A 27,186-nucleotide genomic window follows, 5' to 3' on the forward strand; every position below is an offset into this window, starting at 1 on the left:
TTACTTGTTGAGAGTATCCTGGCAGCTTCACAATTTTCGCCAACTTCGTGATGCGGTAATCTTTTCTTTTCTTCATTTATACTTCTGGAGACAGGTAAATTGATAATAAATTAAATAATAATAATTGATCATGGTTGGGCTGGCTGTCAACATGGTCACCCGATATCCAGTACGTAAAAATTTGGTAAGCTTATCTGTAGTATAGCCCAGGCCCAGGGCATTTGATGTATACTGTACGATGTAATAGTCCGAATAATCAGACCCAGAACAAAATATTAATTTCTGACATGATCGTGTTCTGGGTCTGAACTGTTTCCATTCGAAATCTTGATGCCAAATTGTAGATATGAGAGGGAAACCTCAGTTAACACATTTGCTAGTCAGTCAAAATGGCCTAAACCGGCAATGTATGTTTACATTGAAATTTAAAAGAACCGCTACTAGCTCAAGGAAACCTACATTTGTTGTCTATACTTCACTTGACCCAAATACATGATTTTTTTTTGGTGATGAGACACTTGCACATGGAAGGGAATTTTAGAGGGATTTTGATAGCAGTTCCATTAAAAAAAGCTGCTGGGTCAGTCCATGTCAAAACAGACTGAGTGTACACCCACCCTCTTGGATTATGCTCTCCTTTGGCTCAGGGGTACCTTTCATGGACCCCTAGGTGAGGTCACAAGAAATAAATTCAAATTCAATTTCGTTTCCGAATGGCGGGCCATCTAAGTTTGGCGACCTTGACCAAAATTGGGAATTTAAGGTGTCCAAATGACAAAGCGCTCTCTTTGAGAGGCATTTTCTTCTTAATTAAATTAGTTGTGACCCTCTTTTTGAATGTGGTCACTCACTGGCTGTGTCTGAAATGCCTAATGCCAAAAAAGATTGATTTCGGAATTTCGTTGGGATTTCAGAGGGGGTCAAAATCAGCACTTCATACTGTTCAATCAAATTATCTTTGATTTTGAAGGACCCATGATAATGCTACAGTGCACTTATAGGTCCTAATTATGTTCAGAATGGATTAACCATGTGCCAATGTCTATGAGCAATTCAAAAAAGAGAAATTTCTAGACCCCTACAGAATTTTAGGCCCCCCTAAAGTGGTTCAGCCACAAATGGCGCTTAAAATCGGCAAATTTTGACACCTAATAACTTTAGGTGTACACCAGATATGAATTTCTAGTCTTTTGCATCTGAAAGAATGTAGTCTTATGTTACTAGGAACATAAGATTTGTTTTGTATTTTTTGTGTTTCAACCTGATTTCAACTAACCTCTTGGTTGAAATCGGGTTGAAATCAGGTTGAAGTCCATCAGGTTGAGGTCCATTTGCAAATACAACGTGATTTCAACCTGATTTCAACGTCGAAATTGATTTTGACGTCGAAATTTCAACCTGATTTCAACGTGATTTCAACGTTAGTTGTGCCCACTGGGTAGACTGTCACTCAGTCCATTGGCAAAAGTTTGCCAATGCTCAACCCTTCTGTCTGCAAGCTTTTTAATATTGCACTGTTGTATTGACTTTGAATATGAGATGTATTTATAACCAAGTATAATGGTTCTAATTGCCCTTCTTTGTATGCGCTCAAGATCACTAGCTTGTTATGTAGCTTTGCCAATGACATTAGACATTTAGAGCGAAAGGAAACACAAGGCAAGGCAAGTCAGGTTAAAAGATTTGGGAAAAATTAGTTTCGGAAAATCAACAGGAAAATGTGAACTTCAGTCACAGCCATTAGATAGGACCACATGAGTATCAATATGTGTATAAATAATTGTGTCCTTAGGTTTTGGTATTAATCTGTTAATCGAAAAAATATAACGAATTCCTCACAGACAAGTAATAATTTCAGAATATCATTCTTTTTCTTTCAGATGCTGTGATTATTAGTCAATGTGGAGTATAATGCTACTATCACCACCAGGATACAGGTACTTAATTTCTCTCGTCCGATTCTTTACTGAAGACATCTGGGAAATATTTGACTTGGTCCATGCTGAATATAGAACTATATTTATATCTACCCCAGGACACTATCATTGGACACATTTAAAATGAATGCAAGACTTTTAAAACCATTTACTTGTAGATTTTGTGGAATATACCTCTATTCTTTGAATAGGTTGAAAGGTCACGTTGACAGACATATGAAGTATGTCAGAGCTGATAGAATCAAAAAGACTAGAAAGACACTTTTTCGGTGTAAATATCCTCAGAAATCTGTCAATCTAAAAGGACACACGTACACCAAAGGGAAGGCTTATCTGTGCGAGTATTGTCAGAAAAGTTTCAAGCAAAGTAGTAATCTCAAACAACACATCAGAATTCACACTAAAGAGAAACCCTACCAATGTGAGTATTGCCAGAAATGTTTTACGCTATCCTCTACTCTTAAACGCCACATCAGAACTCACACAAAAGAGAAACCCTATCAGTGCGAGTATTGTCAGAAATGCTTTACACTATCTAGTCATCTTCAAAGACACATCGGATCTCACACGAAAGAGATACCTTATCAGTGTGAATATTGTCGAAACTGTTTTGCACACCAAAGTAATCTCAACAGACACATCAAAATTCACACGAAGGAGAAACCACACGGGAAACCACATCAGTGTGAATTTTGTCAGAAATGCTTTACACAATCTAGTACTCTTAAAGATCACATCAGAACACATTCTAAAGAAAAACCATATCAGTGTGAGTATTGTCAGAAAGGCTTCACACGAAATAGTGATCTCAAAAAACACATCCGAACTCATACAAAAGAGAAACCTTATAAGTGTAAGTATTGTCAGAAATGCTTTAAACAATCTAGTCATCTAAAGGTACACATCAGAACTCACTATTAAAGAAAAACCATATCAGTGTGAGGTTTGTCAGAAATGCTTTACACAATCTGGTACTCTTAAGGTTATTAATTATTTTAAACTGTTGCGATTTGGTAGTTCACAGCATCTTACGAATGGTAGTGAGCTTTGGCAAAAACTGCATTGCTCAATTCAGACCCTTGCTTGAATACGCGTGCTCCGTTTGGGACCCCCATACAGCATCGGATACTCATAAAATCGAGATGGTCCAACGTAGAGCCGCAAGGTTTGTTACCAGAAATTACAAAAAATCACCAGGTACAATGACAAACATACTGCACCAACTTGAATGGCCCACACTTGAACAAAGAAGACTGGAATCACGATTAACCGTTATGTTTAAATCAAACAAGGTCTCATTGCCATTCCCATACCGGATTATGTTCAGAATCAGACAGCATCCCAAACCCGCCAATATCATCCGGCCAAGTTCAGAGTCATGGGACCCAAAAGCAATGCTTTAAATTCAGTTTTTACCCACGCACCATTCTGGACTGGAATTCATTGCCAACTTCAATACTCAATATTCAAAATATCAATGGTTTCAAAAATGCACTTGTAGATCTAAGGGTGTAGAGTAAGGTAATTTAAGATTGTAGTTTTGTAGTGTAGTATTTGTTTTTCATCCAGTGCCATGTTATTTCTCAGCGTGATATTGCTTCGGCAACTTTACTGAGTATTTGTATAGAAATAGAAAATAGCGAGCGTGTAAAATATCACATATATGGTCGAATCCAACCAAAAGTGTCCACGGGCCAAAAATAAAAGTCCGAAATTAAAATGTCTCCACAATTTTTTCCTTTTGCCCATTGATTGATGACATATTGGCCTTATAGGAACCAAAAGTGCCATTACTAATCTTGAAAAATAAATCCAGGACGTGTGATAGTAAATGTGATATCAAAACCCAATGTTACCTACGAATACCACTAGGATGCTTTCACTATCGCAATACTAATCAACCTAAAACAAATGGAATATTCCCATTAACGCTTTTTTCGTGTAATGTAGACCACAGGGTGTCAGGAAAATGCTAGCTCAACCAGAAAATATTTGTTTTTATTTTTATAACGCGATCAATATGATCTTAGTCAATTTATGCTAGTTTATTTTTGAAAATGAAGTTTAGGTCAGTTTCTGTATTTTATTTATCAAATGAGTATGAATCAATTTACACATTGTATAAGAACGAGTAGGATATATGTTTTCAAGAATATTAGGAATTATAAGCATACACCTAACGCTTTATACAATGAAAAGGTGAACAAACCCGGGTATTCGTAGGTAACATGAGTGATTTAACAATATCTATATTGAGTTTAGAGATTTAAAGTTTGCTATTATGGTAATGAATTAATAAAATGGTAGTTTTAGATCTCTTTCAGATGGTACGTCCAAATGAATAAATGCTATTACCTTAGATCAACAATTTTTGATGCTTTTAGCAAGATTTTGACCACTTCATTTTGATATACAAGTAGTTAATCAGCAATTTTACATAATAAATAATTGTTGAATGAATCCGTATATGGGTAATAATAGTGTCCTGGGGTACCGCTTAAAGTTTTTGACAATTAATTTCCATTGGTAGCGACACTTCATTACACATGTCATGTATTATGCTGTATTCGTAAGTAACATTTCAGTATTTGTAGGTAAGAATTAGACTTTTGGTGGATATCCCAATCAAAACTTCATTTTATAAAGCACTTTGAATGTATCATTTTCTTTATGTGCGTTTATTGATACTTTAGACCCTATCATGTATTAATAATGTCGGTTCACAGCGGTTGAAAGAGTATTGAAGTAAGAAACAAAGGCACTAAAGTGACTTTAATTTGCTAATTGCACACAACTCGCTTAAAACCGTTATTGCAGACTTGTGAAGTCCATCTTGGAGTCAGTTACGTCTTGTGGCCTTTCGTTTGAGGGCGACTACAATTAGCTTTATACCAGGGTCCATCATTATGTTGTCTAGATCATGAGACAATGAGAACAGTCGTTTTTCCATGGTATTCGTAGGTAACCTTAGCGAAAACGTCAAAAGTTACCTTCGAATAAATCAATTTGGACACAAATTACTCAGACACCAGAAGGTCGGTAAACATTTAAAATGAAGCACACATGACAGTTGACAAATCCAAGTATTTATCCCTTCTAATCTTCTTTGAATCTGATTTTTCTTTCAAATGAGCAGACCGTCGTCTATTTCAGTACATATTTTTCAACAATTAAGCCGTATTCAGTTTTGCATGGTGGGCATGTATGTGAATTCGCAACTTTCATTGACATATGATTTGATAGCAAACATACAGGCCTTCGTTATGTACCAATATGGGCATTGGCATGAATGGCGGTGTTTCACAATACTGTCATGATGTCAAATTGTATTCGTAGGTAACATTCGGTTACCGAAATTTACCTACGAATACTTGCTTTTATTGTTGACATCTCAGAAATATTTAAACGCAGGCTATTGAAACTTGGTAGAAATAAAGAGTGTATTACCCTGCACCTATTGCTTAACTATTGTTTACTATTCTCTCACTTTGTGGAAATGACACAGCTTTTAACATGTATTCGGAGGTAATGCATATTTTTTACCAAACCTACCTTTGTGCCATTTAGAATTTCTGGCAGCTAAACACAATAATAAAGATGCCCGAATGCAATGCATTTCAGTATTGGACATATCAAAGCTTGTATCAATTGCGCATTTATTAGTGATTTCCATTTTTAAAGATATATCTAGTGCTATGAAAAATTGTATTCGTAGGTAATGTAAAAAATACCACTCAAAAATGATCACAAAAAATTCATAATTATGTACAAATATGTGAAAAATTGAACAGGCAATCTTTGAATACACGCCTTTCAGGAAATCAATTTAGATTCAATCCAATGACTTCTTTTCATAACTGATTTAGACGTTTTAAAAATACTTTAAGAAATATTTTGAAAAAATGGGTAAAAATAGCATGTTTTGGGGTCTCTGTGTCTAAGTTTTTCACAGAAGGGGTCTTATTATATATGGCGCGAAGCGTATATTCAAGGCGAATAAACACAATACAAAAATGAATGCCAATTGATTAATACTTTTAAGTTATGGCCCTGAACATGCCGTGTACACTTTTCGTTGGATTCGACCATATACTTTTATAGGTGCTACGGTTCTTGAGTTACGTTGTAAAGAGGGCTGAAACAACAACACTTTTGTAAAACGTACATAACTCATAAATTAAGCAAGTTTGCATAGTATACGATTTGTAGAATGAACTTTTGCAAAACATCAAGGTGTTAATTTTAATAATATATTGATCTAGGTAATGCCAATCGATTTTTACGGTTGCTTCGACCAACAATACCTCGTCTACCCTTAAAAATCACATCAGAACTCATACTAAAGAAAAACCGTAATCAATGTGAGTATTGTCAGAAATGCTTTACACAATTTAGTGAACTCAAAACAACACATCCTTACTCATAACTAGTCATAAAATTCAGTATCGGAAACATTTCGCAGAATTTTGGAAACTCAAACCACATATCGATATATCCTAACTCCCGGTCTACGAACTCGCACACGGTTGTTTGATGGGATCATTTATTAGTTTTTCAAACAAAACATGTACAACCAAATTTTAGGCCTGAGCAGCTAAATGTGATATCTTGCAAATGTATACAGATGCTTTTGAGTCATTCTCAACTTCAATTTTCCCTCTTTTACAAAATTATTCACTTTTATAGCATTTTTATAGCCTTTTCGGATATAAAATGTATCTATTAATGACAAAATTGGTGGCGCTATTTAGTGACTGGAAGTTACTCTTTCAAGCTTTTAATACAAATAACTCCTTCTTATCGGCTTACTGTATTTTGCGAAACGAAACAGATAGTTAAGGTGTCCCTAAACCAGTTTATAATTTGTATGATTTGTTATTATTCATGTGTTTCAATGACCTAGATTAAATTATTAAGGATTTTTGAGTTGATGTAATAAATTTACCTTATCCGGGTATTATAGTTGACTCATATCCCGGGCTCATATCATGCATTAATTTTTTTTTCAAATTTTTGTTGTTGTTGTGAAACGTGTGAACATAATGAAGAGCTTTGTTTCAAAACCCGTTACATCCACTTGCCCAATTTTGAGAACACGTCAAAAATCATCAAAATAATCACTGATATAAGGTGTTTTTCAACAAAAGCAGTTTTTGGCGGGATGCTCATCCTACCCAAGCATCCCGCCAAAAACTGCTTTTGTTGCAAACCCCCATATATCAGTGATTTTTTTGATGATTTTTTGATGTGTTCTCAAAAATGGGCAAGTGGATGTAAGGGACCGTTCACAAACACTTGTAAGGGGGGGCCTGATGCAAAAAGGGGGGGCCCTGAAAATTTTTCACCCTCCTAAGGGGGGCCCTGAAAAAAATGACCATAATTTTTCCTGGGAAAATGGAGTTTATATGCTTTTCTATGGGGTTGACCGATAATTTTCATGTCAAAAAGGGGGGGCCCTGAAATTTTCGAGGTCTGTAAAGGGGGGGCCCCGAAAAATTTTCGCGATAAAATTTTTTTGCATCAGGCCCCCCCCTTACAAGTGTTTGTGAACGGTCCCTAAGGGGTTTTGAAACAAAGCTCTTCATATATGAATGTGAAGAACTATCCACAGGAAAATGAGATATCAAATGAAACAGAGTTGTGTGTCATTACCGCGGATACCATCACCAACACCATGAGCACTTTGAATGGTAGCTATACGTACCGTTACTGTATACACAGAGATATTATTGGGTCCACTGAACCTTGGGGCACTCAACATTTGACTGGATGTTTCATTGATGTAGCTTTGCCAATATGGCATAATACTGATAATAGGAGAGTGAGAGGAAATTAGGGAAATATGGCAAGGCAAGGCAGGTCGGAATAATTGGTAAAAAATAAGGCTGGCATTTGCGGGCGGGGTATTTGAATTGAATTTGAATGCATTTTGAAATCATTAAATAGAGTATGACATGAATACAAAGTATCAATTTTCATATTAAAAATACAAAATATCTTTTTTTTAGGTCAACCATGAATGATCCTAGCATTTAGGTCTAGGTCCAGGGACACTACAAAACCGAAAAAATAAAAAAATTTGTGGCCATTTTTTCAGGTCCCTCTTTAGGAGGGCCCTCTTTTTGCATCAGGCACCCCTTACAAGTGTTTGTGAACGGTCCCTAACCGACAGAAAGTTGTAAACTGCAGTTATAATTAAGGGCCACAAGATGTGCCTTTCCCCAGGGGGGGGCACTTCAATTTGAAATGGATATAGGTGTAGGGCTGGCACTTTTGCACCCAGGGGCATTCAGTGAGAGCAAAATGTAAAAAATATGGGGTCAATGGGTGAGAACATGACCTTTTTTCTAAATGGAATCTTTGGGTGAGAACCGAAACAGCGCCACAAAAACCTCGAAAATCAAATTTCTAGTTCTAAATGGCTTCAAATTTCTTTGTTTTTTCAAAATAAGTAACACAATCAGTGATAAATGAAAGTTGCTGTTCAAATCGAACTTGTAAGGGTCTTTGGGTGACAAATGGAAAAATAAGGGGTCTTCGGGTGACAGAGCATGTGTTCGTAAAAAAATATGGGGTCTTTGGAGGACAGCGATGCTGAAAAGGGGGTCTTAACAGCCCTACATACGCGTCACCTCCAAAGTTGGAGTGTCTCCCCCGCGCTGTCCCCTCCTTGGGTTTTGGTATTAACTTTATAATCAAAACCTTTTTTGTCTAATTAGAGAATAAACGATAGGAATTTTTGTTTTTACTGTCCTCTACTGTGTGATAGACAACAGGTCCAATATTTTATTACGATAAAAATAATGGACATCTGCCTGTCGTCTGTCACACGATAGTATAAAAATTCCTATTCTTTATTCTCATTCTTAGTCCGTTAAATATTATTTTTATAACAAAACATGTTTTATTTTTCAAAAAATAATAAGTTACCACCATGAAAACTCTCTGTAATAAACAAAACATGTTTACCATTTTAGTACGTTGCACGTATGCGATCTTGTTCGCGTATTATTATAAAACCTGCAACATACTCTTGCTTCGACAAGCGTCTTCCACAATGACCCTGGTGCTGTCATCTACGATGTTGTAGACCGCATGCAGAAAACCAATAAAAGTTAATGCTAACAAGCTAAGCCAGTTGGGTAGCGCGTCATAGGGGCGGGGGCACGGCGATCTGAAATTTTAAAAAATCCCATAGGAAAATTGCCGAAAAATGGCTTGTGGTGCAACCCAATCAGACACGGTGCCACCCAATCGTGGTTGGTGCCCCCCCAATATGATGACCCATGCTACGCCACTGAACTAAGCCACTCCCACCTACTAAAAATGGGCCTTCACGAATTCCATATACAAACAAATAGTAATTTCAGAATATGATATTCTTCATCTTCCAGATGCTGTGATTTATTAGTCCGTGTGCAGTACAATTCGATCATCACCACCAGGAGAAAGGTACAACCCTGATTTGTCTTGTCCGATTCTTTACTGAAGACGGGAAAGAACTGACTTGGTCCATGCTGAATATCGAATGATATTTAAATCTACCACAAGACACAATGTTGAACACATGTAAAATTAACGTTAGACTTTTAAAACCATTCACTTGTAAATTTTGTGGAATATACCTCTATTCTTTGAATAGATTCCCTTACCAAACATGAATGCCTATTTGGCATTCTGTAGGCATTCGCCAAGCCCTCGAGTGCCAAGGATAGCGCTACTAGGTGGTCACTAGCACTCAGCAGCTAATGAATGCCTATAGAGCTGGTTCACAGGCATTCCGAATGCCTCACAAGAATGCTACCGAATGCCTATTTACTCATTAAGCCCTCGTTAAAGCTCAATACTATTAACTTAGGCATTCCTATAGGCACTCAGTGGCATTCGGATAAGTCATAGGCATTCGGTTAAAAAATTCTTAAGTAATAGGCATTCCACTGAAAAATTTCTAAGTATTAGGCATTCGGTTAAAAAATTCTTAAGTAATAGGCATTCCACTGAAAAATTTCTAAGTATTAGGCATTCGGTTAAAAATGTATAAGTAATAGGCATTCCATTCAATTAGGCATTCTGCTAATAGCCTTGACTAGCATTCCTTAGTGGTTGACCCAAGGGTCAAACAGGTGCATGATGGGAATATATTTCTAACTGCCATTTTGAACTGGTGTGAATGCAGAGATGATTGAATCTTAATCCTTTCATGTTTCCAGCTTTATTATAGGCCTTATTTTTCACTCTTTACATTTGGGATGTTAAATGACAATGCATATTATGTGGACAACATCATACATGTATGGGATCCATGTATAGTTATCTTTGTGTGCAATAATATGCCACAATATGGATGGTGTAAGGTAAGCTTAAATATGACTAGATGTAACTTTGAATATAGGTTTTTATGTAGGCAGTTTCTTGAAATATGGAATGGTCTGGTGTTAGGGAGGAGCTAGTTAGCATATTGGGGGATTATTAAAACATTAATAATAATAGTGTACATTTATACCACGCACAAATCCACTAAAAAAAGCACTCATATGGCGCAAAATTAGGGGAATTGTCTTTTTTTCACTTCATTTATTATGAAGGGAATAGTTTGGACCTCCACAGTTGTTGATTGTTATTTAATTTTTTTCCAGGAGTCAATTTGGAGAATTACATCAAAGAATAAAAAAGATAAACAATACTGAATTCTAAGCTGGTTTGACAATTATATCGTTCAACCAGAAGAACTTGGAGTCACATCTCCGGTAGTGTCTACACTAAAAATATCATAGACTTGACAAAGACAGACGCTGAACTAAAATGCCTCTGCGTCTGCCACAATGGATAAAAAATGGAGTATATTCTGGGCTTACCATGTGCGATTTTCTGCAGTGCAGTATATTCCTATTCGTCACTCTCGTATAATTGCTTAGCCAGCATAGCTATATAATAATACAGTGGTTCAAGTGCTTCACCTGTAAGTGGTTGGAATACCTATAAGCGGTTGGAATGCCTATAGGCAGTTGGAATGCTTCTGAGGCGATTGGAAATTTCATTGGCGGTTGGAGTGCTTCATAGGCGGTTGGAATGCCACTAAGTGGTTCGAGGGCCTAGCTCATTTACATATTTCGCCTCTGAGGAGGGCTTATGAACCACTTACGAACCACTAGTAGCGGTTGAGGGCTAAATAAGTGGTTCGAGTGCTAACCTGTAGGCGGTTGGAATGCTTCCGAGGCGGTTGGTATGCTTCCTAGCTTTTGGAATGCTTCCTAGCGGTTGGAATGCTTCCTAGGCGGTTGGAATGCTTCCCAAGCGGTTCGAATGCTTCCTAGGTGGTTTAAATGCTAGGCGGTTTGAATGCCTCCTTGGTGGTTCGAATGCCTCCTTAGTGGTTCGAGTGCTTAGCTCATTTACATATTTCGCCTCTGAGGAGGGCTTATGAACCACTTACGAACCGCTATAAGCGGTTGAGGGTTAGCAAACAGGCGGTTGAGTGCTAACAACCGCCTATTAACTCAATGTTATAGTATTGGAGGCATTCACCATTTAGGCATTCATTACCGGTTCTTTACCATTCAATGGAATGCCTAGTGAGTGCTAGGGGAATGCTAGTTTTTTAGGTAAGGGTTGAAAGGTCACGTTGACAGACATATGATCAAATATGTTAGAACTACTGGAATCAAAAAGACTAGAGAGGCACTTCGGTGTAAGGGGTGGTGCAATAATTATGTGTACCCCCGAAGTGAATTCTCAAAATGGTCTGCCAAAATCGCTTGCCCCCCTTTGGCCGTGCCAAAAACCTTTGCCCCCCCTTTCGACGTGCCAAAAACCTTTGCCCCCCCCCTTTGACGTGCCAAAAATCTTTGCCCCCCCTTACACATGCAAGATTTTGGGGAACCCGAATTTAAAACCTTAAATTGTCTTAACATATAATGCGAAAAGCAGCGAGCAGGAAATTTTGCATATTTGAACGTGTTAGTAACGTTTTCCTCGCCTTTTTAGGGCGTAATATAGAAACAGTGCCCAAAATATCTGTGCCAAAATTGCTTGCCCCCCCTTTCGACCTGCCAAAAATCGCTTGACCCCCTTTTGACCTGCCAAAAATGCTTGCCCCCCTTTTGGCCTGCCAAAAATCTTTGCCCCCCTATAATTCACCCCCGGGGTACACATAATTATTGCACCACCCCTAAATATCCTCAAAAATCTGTCAATCTGAAAGGACACCTGTACACCAAAACTCACACTAAAGAGAAACCTTATCAGTGCCAGTATTGTCAGAAATGTTTTGAGCGAAGTCGTTACCTCAAACAACACATCAGAACTCACACTAAAGAGAAACGCTACCAGTGTGAGTATTGCCAGAAATGCTTTTCACTATCTAGTCATCTTCAAAGACACATCAGAACTCACACAAAAGAGAAACCCTATCAGTGTGAATATTGTCGAAACTGTTTTGCACACCCAAGTAATCTCAACAGACACGTCAAAACTCACACAAAAGAGAAACCACATCAGTGCCAGTATTGTCAGAAATGCTTTACAGATTCGGGTACTCTCAAAGCCCACATCAGCAGAACTCATACTAAAGAGAAATACCATCAGTGTGAGTATTGTCAGAAATGCTTTTCACAATCTAGTCATCTCAAAGATCACATCAGAACTCACACTAAAGAGAAGCCTTATCAGTGTGAGTATTGTCAGAAATGCTTCATGCGAAATAGTTATCTCAAACAACACATCAGAACTCACACTAATGAGAAACCATATCATTGTGAGAATTGTCAGAAATGCTTTACGCAAAATATTGATCTCAAAAGACACATCAGAACTCACACTAAAGAAAAACCCCATCAGTGTGAGTATTGTCAGAAATGCTTTTCACAATCCAGTCATCTCAAAGATCACATCAGAACTCACACTAAAGAGAAGCCTTATCAGTGTGAGTATTGTCAGAAATGCTTCATGCGAAATAGTTATCTCAAACAACACATCAGAACTCACACTAATGAGAAACCTTATCATTGTGAGTATTGTCAAAAATGCTTTACACAACGGAGTAATCTCACAAGCCACAGCAGAACTCATACTAAAGAGAAACCCTATCGGTGTGAGATTTGTCAGAAATGCTTTGCGCAAAATATTGATCTCAAAAGACACATTAGAACTCACACAAAAGAAAAACCCTATCTGTGAATATTGTCAGAAATGTTTTGCGCAACCGGGTACTCTCAAAAGCCACATCAAAACTCACAACTCACACTAAAGACAAACCGCATCAGTGTAGGCATTGTCAGAGGTGCATCAAATTCACACAGTAGCGATCTCAAAAGACACCAACACCCACACTAAAGATAAATCTTAAGAGAGTATTGTCAGAACTAGAAATGCTTCATAGTACAGTATACTGCCTGGTTATCTCAAAAGACTCGGGCACATACTCATGTGGTCTACTCTTAAAGATCATGATCAGAACTCTACTAATAAAAACGCCTATCAGTGTGAGCATTGTCAAAACTCACACTGAAGCCAAATGTTATCATTTAATATCAGAAACATTTAGCAAGGAATACTATAATCTTCAGCGCCCCATGAAAATTGTTGATGAAAAGAAACCATTAGTGTAAGTTTTGTAGCAGAATATCTCCAGATTGGTGCCACAACTGACTGTTCTACATACACTACCGGTACTCAAAGGATCAGATAGTGACAATCCTGTCAACCTCACACACAGAGCTGTGCATGGTATTTGGTCCACTTCAAGGGTCGATCGATCTACTGCACATTGTATTGGCCTCCACCTTTGCTGGTACAACCGCCCGTCCCACCCATACACACACACACACTCAGGCCCGTACGCAATGATAATTGTTTGGGGGGGGGGGGGGTGCTGATTTTGATGAATTATACCTTTTTCCAAAGGGGGGGGGGGTTGTGAAAAATGGACTTTCCAAAATTTGGACCTTGTTTGGACCCAAAAATCATGTTATTGTGACACTGTGACTGCTGTATCGATGTATCCTTTTGGGTCCATCCTTTGGTTCCCTGCTGCAGGGATAACCCTTCATAGTTCAGGTGAAACATGTAGGTCGGTCGTGTATACAAGTTGGTGTCCGTTCAGGAGCAAAATGATAAGCTGTGATTGTTTATTATAATTAAAAGGATATATGCAACAATTAATCAATTTTCAGAATAACATAAAATGGTGTATTTTGATCTGGTCAACAAATTGGGTTACCGAAGTGCCGGGCCTGCAAGTGACGTTGTTCAAGCTTGTTGAGCCGGGAGGGGGGGCACACATTCTTGGGGCACTTTTTAAATAAAAAGCTCTAAAAAGGCTTAGGAAAACTGCATGGAAACACTTAAATATGCAAATTTTCCTGCTGGCTGCGCATGCAACATGTATATAGACCATTTAAAGTTTGCAAATTGGGATCCAACAAATTTGGTATAGGCCTACTATATGTATGCAGGGGGGGGGGGGCAAATATTTTTATCGGGCCGAGAGGGGGAAAGTGATTTTTGGACCGAGAGGGGGTGGCAAGCGATTTTTGGCGAGCCGTTTGGAAATTGGGGGCGCATAATTATTGCACAGTCCCAAGATCAAGTGAACTATACTTTAGCTTACTTTCTTTTATTTAGATCATGTGTATTTCAATAGGATGTCTATTTAGTGGCGTGTTCCCTTAATCTGCCCTTAAGGACGCATTAGACCAAATCACTGCACGAAAGGTGCAATGAACTGGTTAAAAGTAGGCCTACTACTCCGGGCTACTACTAGTACTAGTATATGGCTAGTGGAGGCAATGCGGTGTCCTTTATAGGGACCATGTTCTTCGTGAGGTTGGCGTGTTCTGATTAAAATGAAAAATGCTAGCCTATTAAAGTCATAATGTACGATCTTTTTTCAGAATTTACCTTTATTTTTTTCAAAACCGATTTTTTGGCATATTTGTAATACACATGTTCTAACTTAAATCTATGAGCAAACTGTCAAATTCGTCCCATTTGTAGTAAAACGGGACGATTTTCTGTTGGTCCGACATAAAGTCATAATTTTTTTAGATTATGACTTTATGTCGGCCACGATCGCAAACCGTAGTCTCCTACAAAACTAAGCTTGGTTACGCTCCTCCACATGTGGAGGGAGCGTAACCAAACTGGCCGCGTAGGAGACCAACTCTGAGGCCGCACTCGCTGTCCTAATCCAAATAGTGCGAGATGTTTCGAGTGATAGAGGTGAAGTTTATGATGTTGTTTCTTTGCAAATTCCCAATGTTTTTCGCGTCCAAATGTATTGGGAACTTTCATAATGATTGATGCATATTATCATTTTAGAAGAAAAAAAGAAAAATCCAAAAATTTAAAAAGATCGTACATTAAGGCTTTAATGACTAAAATAGATAAGAAATTATACAAATCGATTTCACAAGATAAGTAGGCCCTGTCCGAATTACTGCTAATGGAAGAAGTTTTAACGCTAGTTTCGGCATTGAAATAGCGGCGCCGCTTTTTGTAACTTTTTAATAAAAAACTGAATCTGTTAAGTTAACCAAAATTGAAGCTTAAATGAAAATTTAGTCCTTAGTTAATACAAGGATAAGAATTGAAAAATATCGTCCCGCGGGGGTAGAACGCCGGGTAAAAAAGTTAATATTTACGTGCTTTTCAATGGAGAAGTTATTTGGTGGTCTACGCCCTTAACAAGAAAATATAGAGCGCCGCCACTATAGACGAATCCAAATTCACGCATTCATATACCTTAATCAGTGGCGTGTCCAGGGGGGGAGCTTAATGGCTGCCAAAGTTGGGTCCCCGTCGGCTCAATCTCACATAAAATGTGAAATAATGCGGCCTTGGAGGGTATTTTAAACTGCATTCTATCACCTGTGTTACACGTAGACAAAGAATAAGGCCGTATAAAATTAATGTTTTGGTTCTCGTCCAGAGGATTTCCATGAATTGATGAGGGAGGAGGTGTTTTTTTTTTTTTTTTTTTTCAATGTCAAATTAGCATTGTCAGTTGTTTTCGTTATTTTCCAACAGTGCTCGAGGTATCGATGAGGCCCTTTTTTTTTTTTTTTTTTTTCAAATGTGAGATTCTGAGGATAAACCCCTAGAGTACCACAAAAAGACTTGGAAGTGATGCTTGTTCTCTAATAAACTTATTTATATGTATGAAGATTTCATAAATCATTCCAAAGTCTAAAAAATTGAAAAATCTAAAAAAAAAAAAAATCTGACAAATCCCAGAAATTGAGGAGGGAGGGACGAGAACCAAAATATTAATTTTACACGGCCTAATGACAGAATACAACACAAAAGAATCTAATTTTAAGCGGGATTTTAAGCGGCTTTAATCCACCCAATTGGGCAGTCACTACACCAGTGTGGTGCATGCGGGGACCCGTCGTGGCCGACCAAATCCTGACCATGACTTGGCTGAGGTATTTCGCTCCAGACTCACTTTCCATGCAAAATGGTCGTATTTTATAGTTCCTTGGCTCGTTGGATTCGTCTATATGACCAAACATTAATTGAACGAATCAGCTAGCGAGTTGAGGGCGCACACCACCAAATCAATGCGCCATTCAGGCGGCATAGAAGCGCAACACGTGACGTACGAGGCTGGCGAAGATACATGGCTGATTGCCCCATTCAAAATACACGGTTAGCAATTACAAATGGAAAATTAACATACTTGTAGTGGGGTACTTTGTCGAACCCCGACGGTTTTAGAGTAAGATAATTTTGCTTTGACACCACATAAGGGGCGCACCATTAGATTTCCGGGGGGCATGGGAGTTTTTGAAAAAAAAAACTTTGCCCACTAGTGAGAAAAAAAAAAAAAAACTTTGCCCACTAGTGAGACGAAAAAAACCAAATTGCCTTACTGATGAGTAAAAAAAAAAAATTTCCCCCACCCAACTTTGTATAAAAATATACATTAAAATTGAAAAAAAAATAACTTCCCCGCCAAAGGCGGCGAAAAAAAAATAATTTGGTGCTCTTGGAGGCGACAAAAAAAAAATTCTGCCTGACCCAAACTCCCATGCCCCCCCCTGAGAATCTAATGGTGCGTCCCTAACAAATTTAGAATTGTTTGTGAAGATTTCATGAAATTGGCGATATCGTTTCCATCACCGCCTGTGTAACCCTAATGAGTTCCGGTAAAAACAGAATAATTTTTGAGGTAGTTTGAGCCTCTCTGTGGATTTGTAAGGGGCTGTGCAATAATTATTTACCCCGGGGTAAAATTTCAAACGGCTCGCCAAAAATCGCTTGCCCCCCCCTCTCGGCCCGCCAAAAATTGCTTGCCCCCCCCTCTCGGCCCCCCAAAAAACTTTGCCCCCCCTTGAACATGCCAAATTTTTGGGATCCCAATTTGCAAACCTTAAATGGTCTAGATCTATGTTGCGAGCGCAGCGCGCAGGAAAATTTGCATATTTAAGCGTTTCCGTACTGTTTCCCTAAGCCTTGTTAGACCGTTTTATTAAAAAGGCGCCCCATGAATGTGTGCCAAAAATCGCTTGCCCCCCCTCTCGGCTTGCCAAAAATTGCTTGCCCCCCCCTTTCGGCTCGCCAAAAATTTCTTGCCCCCAATTTTACCCCCAGGGCTCATAATTATTGCACAGCCCCTAATCAAAAAGAGAAGCATGTTACAGCTTAAATAAAAGATTAAGACCTATACATGAATTTGGATCGCCCAAAAAGTTGCAAAACACAATTTTAAAATAAAGTAGGCCCGCGGATTGAAAAATGGCCAGAAACGGGTTTTCAGGGTATAGAAGGGGTCGAAAATGGTCATGGTGCTGTTTGAGCGCCCATATCTCGAAAATTAATCAGAAGACAACCCGTACATTGAAACATATATTAAAATTTCATCGATTTGCAATCGATTGGTAGTATTTTTATGGTCAAATTGTCAGTGCCGAAAAGGTCTGAAATCGTGCAGAGAAAAGGCGTGTTTTCATGTGTGTTTCAATGGGACGCTGCATTGGTGGTGTGCGCCCTTGAGAGTATCATAGCCTGGCATGCAGCTTCACAACTTTCGCCAACTTCGTGATACGGTATTAAATATTTTCTTTTCTTCATTTATACTGCTGGGGGCATGTAAATTGATAATAAATTAAATAATAATAATTGATCATGGTTGGGCTGGCTGTGAACATGTAGGTATCCCAGGCAAACCTTAGTTAACACATTTACTAGTCAGCGAAATTCGCCGAGACCGGGCGCAAACACAATGCATATTTACATAGAAATTTGAATTTTTTTCGAGAATAGGTTGGTGAAGGAAACCTACATAAATATGTTTTCTATACTTCACTTGACCCAAATATACGATTTTTTATGGTGATAATCAAGTCGCACATGGAATTTTAGAGGGATTTTGATAGCAGTTCCATTAAAAAGCTGCTATCGCCATGCGATTAAGATCTAGAAACACCCCTAATAGCCGTTTTGGGGAATTTTGCAAGCAGAATCTTTTGATGAAAGTCAATCTTTGACAAGATGTAACTTTGTTACGGAAAGTGCTATGACAAAAATGTTTTCAGTTTTGGCTTTGTTTACTCAAGGGCTTTAATTTGATATGTAAAATGATGCAGTTTGATGGCAAATTTGAATTCACCTAGGATACCTAGAACATGGTCATCCAGTAGGCCCCCTACGTTAAAATTTCGTAAGCTTTATACTAGTTTTCAATCGTGTGACTTTGTACTTTCGATGTGTTCGATCACCACGGACACCACCTTAAGGGCGTAAACCACCAAATAACTTCTCCATTGAAAAGCACGTAGAAATCCACTTTTTTAAGCGGCGTTTTCTACCAGGCGTGACAATTTTTTTCACTTTTTAATGTCATCCCTGTATTAATTAAGGACTGAAATTTCATTTAAGCTTCAATTTTGGGGAACCTTATAGATTCAGTTTTTTATTTAAAAATGTTGAAAAGCGACGCCGCTATTTCAACGCCAAAACTAGCATTAAAACTTGTTCCGTTAGCAGTAATTCGGACAGGGCCTACTTTTCTTGTGAAATCGATTTGTATAATTTCTTATCTATTTTAGTCATTAATAGGTTAGCATCTTTCATTTAAATCAGAACATGCCAACCTCACGAAGAACATGGTCCCTAAGGACACCGCATTGTCTCCAGTAGCCATATACTTTTAACCGGAACTCATCACCATTGCACCTTTCGCGCAGTGATTTGGTGTCATGCGCCCTTAAGTTAAGGGGACTCGATCTTTTGTGCGTAATTATAGAGGGCCAGGGGATTCACTCTATCATTAAAAAAATTATTTGAAGAAGTCAAAGAGCCCTAGGAATAAAAACTGTAGTGTAATTCACGCCAGATACAATTTCTTTATACAACAAAAATGAATTTTTGTAATCGATCAAAAAACAAACGTTTTATATCAATTTTAAATTTAGCCTGAAGTCGTAAATATGGTACCTCTCGCCCTTTTTTAGGTCAAGGCTATTTTTACCATTATGCAGCGAACCATTGTTGAAGCTATTTCACATACATGTGCAAAACATTCTAGAGAAAGAATGAGGACATATAGTGTTGAAATATCTTTTGTTGATTTCGAATGATAATGTCATGAAGTCGTAAATTTTAAGGTCAAATTCCTGAAACCAAAACAAAACATTGCGACGCAGATAATTCCCGACTTACGCAATTTCATCATCACATCAGTGTCTTTAATATTTGTTTGAAACCTTTCCCAAATGCTACAAAACGTGTCTTTTTTTAGTAAACAAAAGGCGAAAGATGGCATTATAAGATTTATCTTTTATCATTACACTCATCCGCTCAACTGCCACGGTGGCCGAGCGGTAAAGCGGTAGACGCGTAATCGAAGGAAGTTTAGAATCGCTGGTTCAAGTCCCAACGAAGCCTGTGGAAACTTTTTTTCTTCAAAATTCATGATTGCATTCCGAAATGAGTCACTTGTCCGTAAATTATGTATAGTATCCTTAAGCCCCAATTTCTATTTGTTCCTGTCCTGTTATGTTCAAACCAATTATACATGTATTTGTAGTTAAGGTAATCATGACCGCACATTTTATTTACACTGAACTTTTTAACATTTTCCTCATCATTTAGTATAATTTTATTGTTACCGAGTCTGTTTTGGATGGTGGATCAAATGAAGCGGAGTTGTGTGTCATTACAACGTATAACATGGCACCAACACCATGAGCTTTTCGAAAAGCAGCTTAGTATCAGTGACAAACTTAGTTTTCAGTTTTCTACTGGCCCTCGGGCCAGTGAAATAGCAAATCTACTGGCCCTGCAATAAATTTACTGGCCCAGCTTTTTCAATATATGCTCTACTGCAAAAAGTGCGGAACTACCAAACACCACATGTTACTTGTGTGTCCTTCCTTAATCTATTTCCAAAGATTCATCAAGTTTCAGGTATTCGGTATTGTTATCATCATAAGATAGAGCATGAAAGAGCTTGGAATTCAAGAATAAGAATTAATATACAAAACTAACTATAGGTTGCACACAGGTGACAAATGGAGCAGAAAGTGTGTCAAATTATGTCAATCACTGATTATATCTTGTCTCATACTCTCATATTATGAGAACTGTTATATCAGGCTCAAATATCTAGTGGCCCGTCGGGTCAGCATTGTTGGAAGTTTAATTACTGGCCTGACGCAAAATCCACTGTCGCATGGGCCACCGCTTAAATCTGTCCCTGTAGTATATGTTCATATACATACATATCCGGGGGGGCTTGGGGCAGTCAGGGCACTCACACTAGCACTAGACTTTGCACATACCGCCACCGCCTCAACCGCCACTGCCTCAGCCACCACCTCGGCCATTCTGAACTCACACAACTGTAACTCCACTATCTTAGCTAATAAACAATTCTCCTTTGGATTTCAGTTAAGGCACACATTTATAGATACAAAATGACACCAAACACACTACAATACCTTTTGTTTTTAGATATAACAATTTGAACGAGTCTCGATTTGGAAAAGCGTAACAAAACCACCTTTTTTGGGTGGAGAGTTCAAAACGTGTGGCCATAAATGGTCTGTACGCATCCGTGACCAAAAAAACAAGTAAAAAGGGGTGTTTTTTTAGGCAAGGCAAGTTACGCGCGTGGCGCATCTAAAACAATGATTTTCAAGAATAAGGGTAGTTTTCTGCAGCTGAACAACCTGTTTAAGGGTACCTTTTCAAATTTTTACATGTTTTTATTTTTACCAGCCAAAAACTCATTAAGGGGGTAAATTCTAAGTTTGCTGATAGGGTTAAATTCGTTTAGGGGGTGTTTGAAAAACATTTGGTAACGCATGCGTACACTATCATACTTGAGTGGCCCCCCTAGGGATATTATTGGGTCCAACAATAGAATTCTTAGCTAGATGTTTCTTTGATGGTTTTTTTTTAAATTTCATATCATTCATATCATTCATTTCATTCATTTCATATTTATTTCATATTTATTTCACATTTGTGGCCATAGGCCAAATTACAGAGAAATATTACAAATAATTATTAAAGATGCTTAGAATAACACACAAAATTAAAACCAATATGTAAAAATAAGTGTACATCCATAGCAAAATGATGCACCCGCCGGCCACCACATGCGTCCCACCCCACACAACAGCCAGGAACAAACACCAGACCCATCCCAAGCGGAGGCCACCTCAAATCATCCGCAAGTTACATGGCCAAGGAATGTTCTCTGAACTCATGTGACCATGCGACCCAAGGATGACCTAAAGCGACCCCCACCCGAGACAAGTCCGGCATCTACTCCCAGCTACCATGTGAAATGAGACCCCCCCTCCGATATGGATGTACACAAATTGAGTGGGGCAATTAATGCATGTTTAAAAGTGTGACATAAAAAGGGATAGGGCTCTGTTTGAAACGTTTTGTGTTGGCCCTGAGTTGTGTATGATCTTGAGCATTGCGCAGCATACTTCTGCCATGGACCGAGAATCTGGTGGGTGGTAATAAATGACTAGTCCTTAGACTGTCACTCAGTCCATTGGCAAACGTTTGGCAATGCAACCCTGTTTGCAAGCTTTTTAATATTGCACTGTTGTATTGACTTTGAATATGAGATGTATTTATGCACATATCAAATGCAACCCCGGCCCCTGGGGACCCGGGGATGGTCCGGGACTTGACATCATGTGACCCGGGATTGACTCAAAATGTGTCCCGGGGTGAGCCGGGTGTTGGCCGGGACTTGACGTCGGCCAAACCCCCGGGAAATTGGGCCGGGACTTTACCAGGTCGAGGGCCGGGATTATGTCGTAACTTACCCGGGGTTTTCCAACCAGTAAAATGAGCCGTGAACATGCCCGTGGGTTGCTAGTAAGGATGCCCGCATTTACGGGCCGGGGAATCCTATCACTTGGCCGTACTTGAGCCGTGGATGTATATTAATAATCCACATTAATGTTACTGTTCATATAAATCCATTCCAAAAACAAATCTTGGCTGTTGTTTCCAAATTTTGCAGTAGGCCATGTATCTGATATTTAGCGGGGCTCTAAAGTTAGCACGTTTAACCAGACCACACTGGCTTCTTGACATGCATGTGCAAACGAGAGCCTGCTTTTTTTATGTTATTTTTTAAAAGTTTTAACCACCCGCCGAGAGGAAAGTTTTAAATTATTAGGCCTACACTAAAAACAAAACTGACCGTGATACTTTTGTGACATCTGCGATCGACTGCTACATGGCCATAATACTTAATAGAGGACTATATAGGTAGTGTATACATGTCCTTTGTAAATTCTCCAGCTGTATTTTTCTTCTTTAAAAAATTATTATAGGTGTAGGGTAACTTGGGGCAAATTGGGACACAGGGTAATTTGGGACAGTGATTTCGGAAATACATTTATACCTTAAAATAGTCACATTTTGCCCATTTTTTCAACAAAATAACTTTGATATAATGTCTATTTATATTTCAAACCGTTTAAAAGTACCATTCTTCATTAAACAGGAACTTCTGAGGGCCGTAAGCTTAACACATCAAAATAAGTATTCCATTTTTTTGTCATGTCTAAGCAGAGGTCACGACTTGTGGCTCAATATCTGAATCAATGGTCCGGATTAGTGTTTCTCAAATTAAAAAAATAACTTCTAAGCTACCCTTTCAATTAAATAAGACAAAAATTTGAACTTTTTTCTTCGAAAATTATAAGAAAAGCTTTCTTTTAGAAATATGCCAAATTGGGGTAAAATGGGACGCCATTGATTTACTGTGTGCTAACTCAAACTGTCCCATTTTGCCCCAACAAAAAAAGTCCCATAGTAAATCAATGGCGTCCCATTTTACCCCAGCTGTCCCATTTTACCCCAGCCTCTGTTACAGAAAAATCTTGCAGTGGGGTAAAATGGGACGCCTTAAAGACACCTTAATAAAATAATGAAGCCGGAAGCCGACCGGCACCAATTTTTATGAAACGTAAGTCTACTAGACTCTTGGCGATGTACATTTTGTTTTGTAGTGGTCACTTGTCGCAAGTTGCCGGGTATTAGTATTATAGCCGAGTAAAATCTGGTGGGGCAAAATGGGACATTAGGTGGACCAATTTGCCCCACTTCCCCCTATGATATAAAAATTGAATTTAATGTCTTGTGTAAATATACAGCTTTTCAAAACTACATTATATTTTCATGATGGAGCGTTTAACAATATTAAAATCACAAATCTTTGAAAGGATGTTTTAAACAATATCCAAAATGGCAACCTCGTGAAACAAAATATTTAATAACTTGTGCGCCAAAAGTTTGATAGATGGTCATCATTGATTTTAAACAAGATACAAGGTAGACCTATATTTGGATGGGGTGTGGGCCTTTACAGAATAGCCTAATTATAATTGAAGTAATGTTGCATTTTGGATTGATATCAAAAAATTCATATATAGGCCTATAATATTATATGCTTAAAATGTTTATGCAAAGATCGAACATTCGACACTCCCGTATCCTGGACAGATGTAAATGTAGTGATCTGTTTCTTTCATATCTTTGATGTTTTAATCGTATAGACCTACATGTCGGCCCTATATCAATACGGTATTCCTGGTTCATTCCTTGCATTTTCCGACCCGCCATTCATGTATTCCTAAAATTGTGCAATTTGATATGTACATGTACTTAATGTAGTGAATTTTAATGTATTGGTTATTTGTTGATGTTTTAAATGTTTAAACGGTGTTTACACTGAGTTTTGTAACCCAGGCAAAAGAAGTTTTAATAAATAAATAAATAAAATATTTAAAACAAGCATGCATAATTATCAAATATAGTGATGGCACACAGGGATCCCCCTCTTGTCCCGTTCCCCCTGTCACTGTAAAGCATTAAAAAAATACACGAAATGACTAAGTGGGAAAGTCGGGTGACTGGGGTCCAACATTGATATATGCAAAGTAAAATTCCTTCGACGGTGTGCTCGTCCGAAAAGGGGTCGCTAGGCATAATAGACAGTTAGTCAGTCCGAAAGTGGAAATTTCACTTCTGAATGTTAGACACACTCTTAACTTCAATACTTATGTCCGAATCTGAAACATGGATATAGTTTCCTTCTAACTATACGTGTGTTCATAATCGGCATAGGGGTAAACTGTGCACGTTGAAGCCCGTGCATTAATACTCAAACAGTAAAGCAAGTAGGCCTAAACCTAATATATTATATAGGAAGGGAAAGAATTACGCTGCTCTGCGCTAGTGACGAGAATCTAGGTAGCCTAATTTCGTTTATCGTTTTAGATGTTCCGCAACAAGGTGAGTAACTGACGTATTTGCAATGGAACACACATGTAGGCATATATTTGAAGCGTGTGAATCCACCAGCATCATAATTATCCAGAGCTCGGCAGTCCATTGAAGACACACCTGCCAAATTTGGAGCCCGCATGACCAGTGTGATGACAAGATTGCCGCGATATTAAAACCATATTAAGATCCAGGACTATATCCGATGCTCAGGGCCGGGAACTTGGGCCGAGGAATACCCGGGGTTTGCATCGGTTTGCATCGGATATTTGCCCCGGGGGCCGGGGAGTGGCTGAGAGTTTTGCCCGGGTGGGTCCGGGACTGGCCAGGTGTTTACCCGGGACTTGAACTTTAAAACCCAAAATCCACGGCCCACGACCCGGCCATCCCCGGGTCCCCAGGGGCCGGGATTGCATTTGATATGTGCATTATAACCAAGTATGGTTCTAATTGCCCTTCTTTGTACATTTTGTGTATGCGCTCAAGATCACTAGCTTGTTTACATGTAGCTTTGCCAATGACATTAGACATTTCATTAGACAACTTCACAGCCATTAGCATGATTAGAAAGGACCACAGTAGCATTATGTTTATAAGGCAAAAAAAAAAGGTTCGTCTCAAAGCTTGCGATTTGACAAAAAAGAAATGCAGAAATTTTTTTTATTTCAAAAAAAAATTTTTTATAGTTTTTTCAGAAAAATCAGCGAAAATCAGACTTTTTTCTCAAAATACAATGAAAAAAAGTCAGAATAAAAAAAAAAAAAAAAAAATCGCATTTCGCATTTGTTTTAAATTTCTCGTGAGCTTTGAGACAAACCTTTTTTTGTGGCCTAATCAGAGATGCCACTCACTTTCACTCAAAAAACCTGAAAACCTGAAAAAAAAAAGGTGTGAATGCGGGCCAAAAAGCCACAAAATGGGCTGAAAGTAAATAAAAGCTCGGAAATTTTGACTCGCACCTGAATTCAGGTTAAAACCTGAAAAGTGGCATCTCTGATAATACACAGACAAACTATAATTTCAAAATATCATTCTTTTTCTTTCAGATGCTGTGAATATTAGTCAATGTGGAGTATAATCACCACCAGGATACAGGTACCAACACTTAATTTGTCTTGTCCGATTCTTTACTGAAGACATCTGGGAAATATTTGACTTGGTCCATGCTGAATATAGAATTATATTTATATCTACCCCAGAACACATTTAAAATGAATGTAAGACTTTTAAAACCATATACTTGTAGATTTTGTAAAATCTACTTCTATTCTTTGAATAGATTGAAAGGACACGTTGACAGACATATGATCAAATATGTTAGAGCTGATAGAATAAAAAAGACCAGAGAGACACTTTTTCGGTGTAAATATCATCAGAAATCTGTCAATCTAAAAGGACACACGTACACCAAAACTCGCATCAAAAGGAAGGCTTATCAGTGCGAGTATTGTCAGAAAAGTTTCAAGAAAAGTAGTAATCTCAAACAACACATCAGAACTCACACTAAAGAGAAACCCTACCAGTGTGAGTATTGCCAGAAATGTTTTACACAGAATAGTAATCTGACAGCACACATCGGAACTCATACCAAAGAGAAACCCTACCAGTGTGAGTATTGCCAGAAATGTTTTACGCTATCTGCTACTCTTAAACGTCACATCAGAACTCACACCAAAGAGAAACCTTATCAGTGTAAATATTGTCAGAAATGCTTTACACAATATTGGCATCTTCAAAGCCACATCAGAACTCACACCAAAGAGAAACCCTATCAGTGTGAATATTGTCGAAACTGTTTTGCACACCCAAGTAATCTCAACAGACATATCAAAATTCACACGAAAGAGAAACCACATCAGTGCCAGTATTGTCGGAACTGCTTTAGAGAATCGGGTGCTCTCAACAGACACATCAGCAGAACTCATACTAAAGAGAAACCCTATTAGTGTGAGTATTTTCAAAAATGCTTTGCACAATTTAGTCATCTCAAAGATCACATCAGAACGCACACTAAAGAGAAGCCTTACTAATGCGAGTATTGCCAGAAATGCTTTACGCGAAATAGTCAACTCAAACAACACATCAGAACTCACACTTAGGAGAAGCCCTATCAGTGCAATTATTGTCAGAAATGCTTTGCGCAAAATATTGATCTCAAAAGACACATCAGAACTCACACTAAAGAAAAACCTTATCTGTGAATATTGTCAGAAATGTTTTGCACAAATGGGTACTCTCAAAAGCCACATCAAAACTCACAACTCACACTAGAGACAAACCGTATCAGTGTGGGCATTGTCAGAAATGCTTTGCACAAAGCATGCAAAGTAGCGATCTCAAAAGCCATCAACGCCCACACTAAAGATAAATCTTATGCGAGTATTGTCAGAAATGCTTTATACTATCTGGTAATCTCAAAAGACACATTCTTAGTGGCTGTGCAATAATTATGAGCCCTAGGGAGGGTAAAATTTGGGGG

General features: G+C 38.3%; 1 protein-coding gene across 1 annotated transcript; it reads left to right on the forward strand.

The window, feature by feature from the left end:
* Positions 1 to 27,160, forward strand: LOC140140500 (uncharacterized). Its single transcript, XM_072162257.1, is given in 5 exon segments — positions 1 to 94; positions 1,881 to 2,855; positions 12,111 to 13,109; positions 25,817 to 26,652; positions 26,746 to 27,160. Coding segments are annotated over 4 exon segments (2,793 nt in total). The 5' UTR covers positions 1 to 94; positions 1,881 to 2,060; the 3' UTR covers positions 26,909 to 27,160.
* The last annotated feature ends 26 nt before the right edge of the window (positions 27,161 to 27,186 follow it).

This window comes from Amphiura filiformis, chromosome 19 (assembly GCF_039555335.1).
Source record: "Amphiura filiformis chromosome 19, Afil_fr2py, whole genome shotgun sequence".
Taxonomy (NCBI): domain Eukaryota; kingdom Metazoa; phylum Echinodermata; class Ophiuroidea; order Amphilepidida; family Amphiuridae; genus Amphiura; species Amphiura filiformis.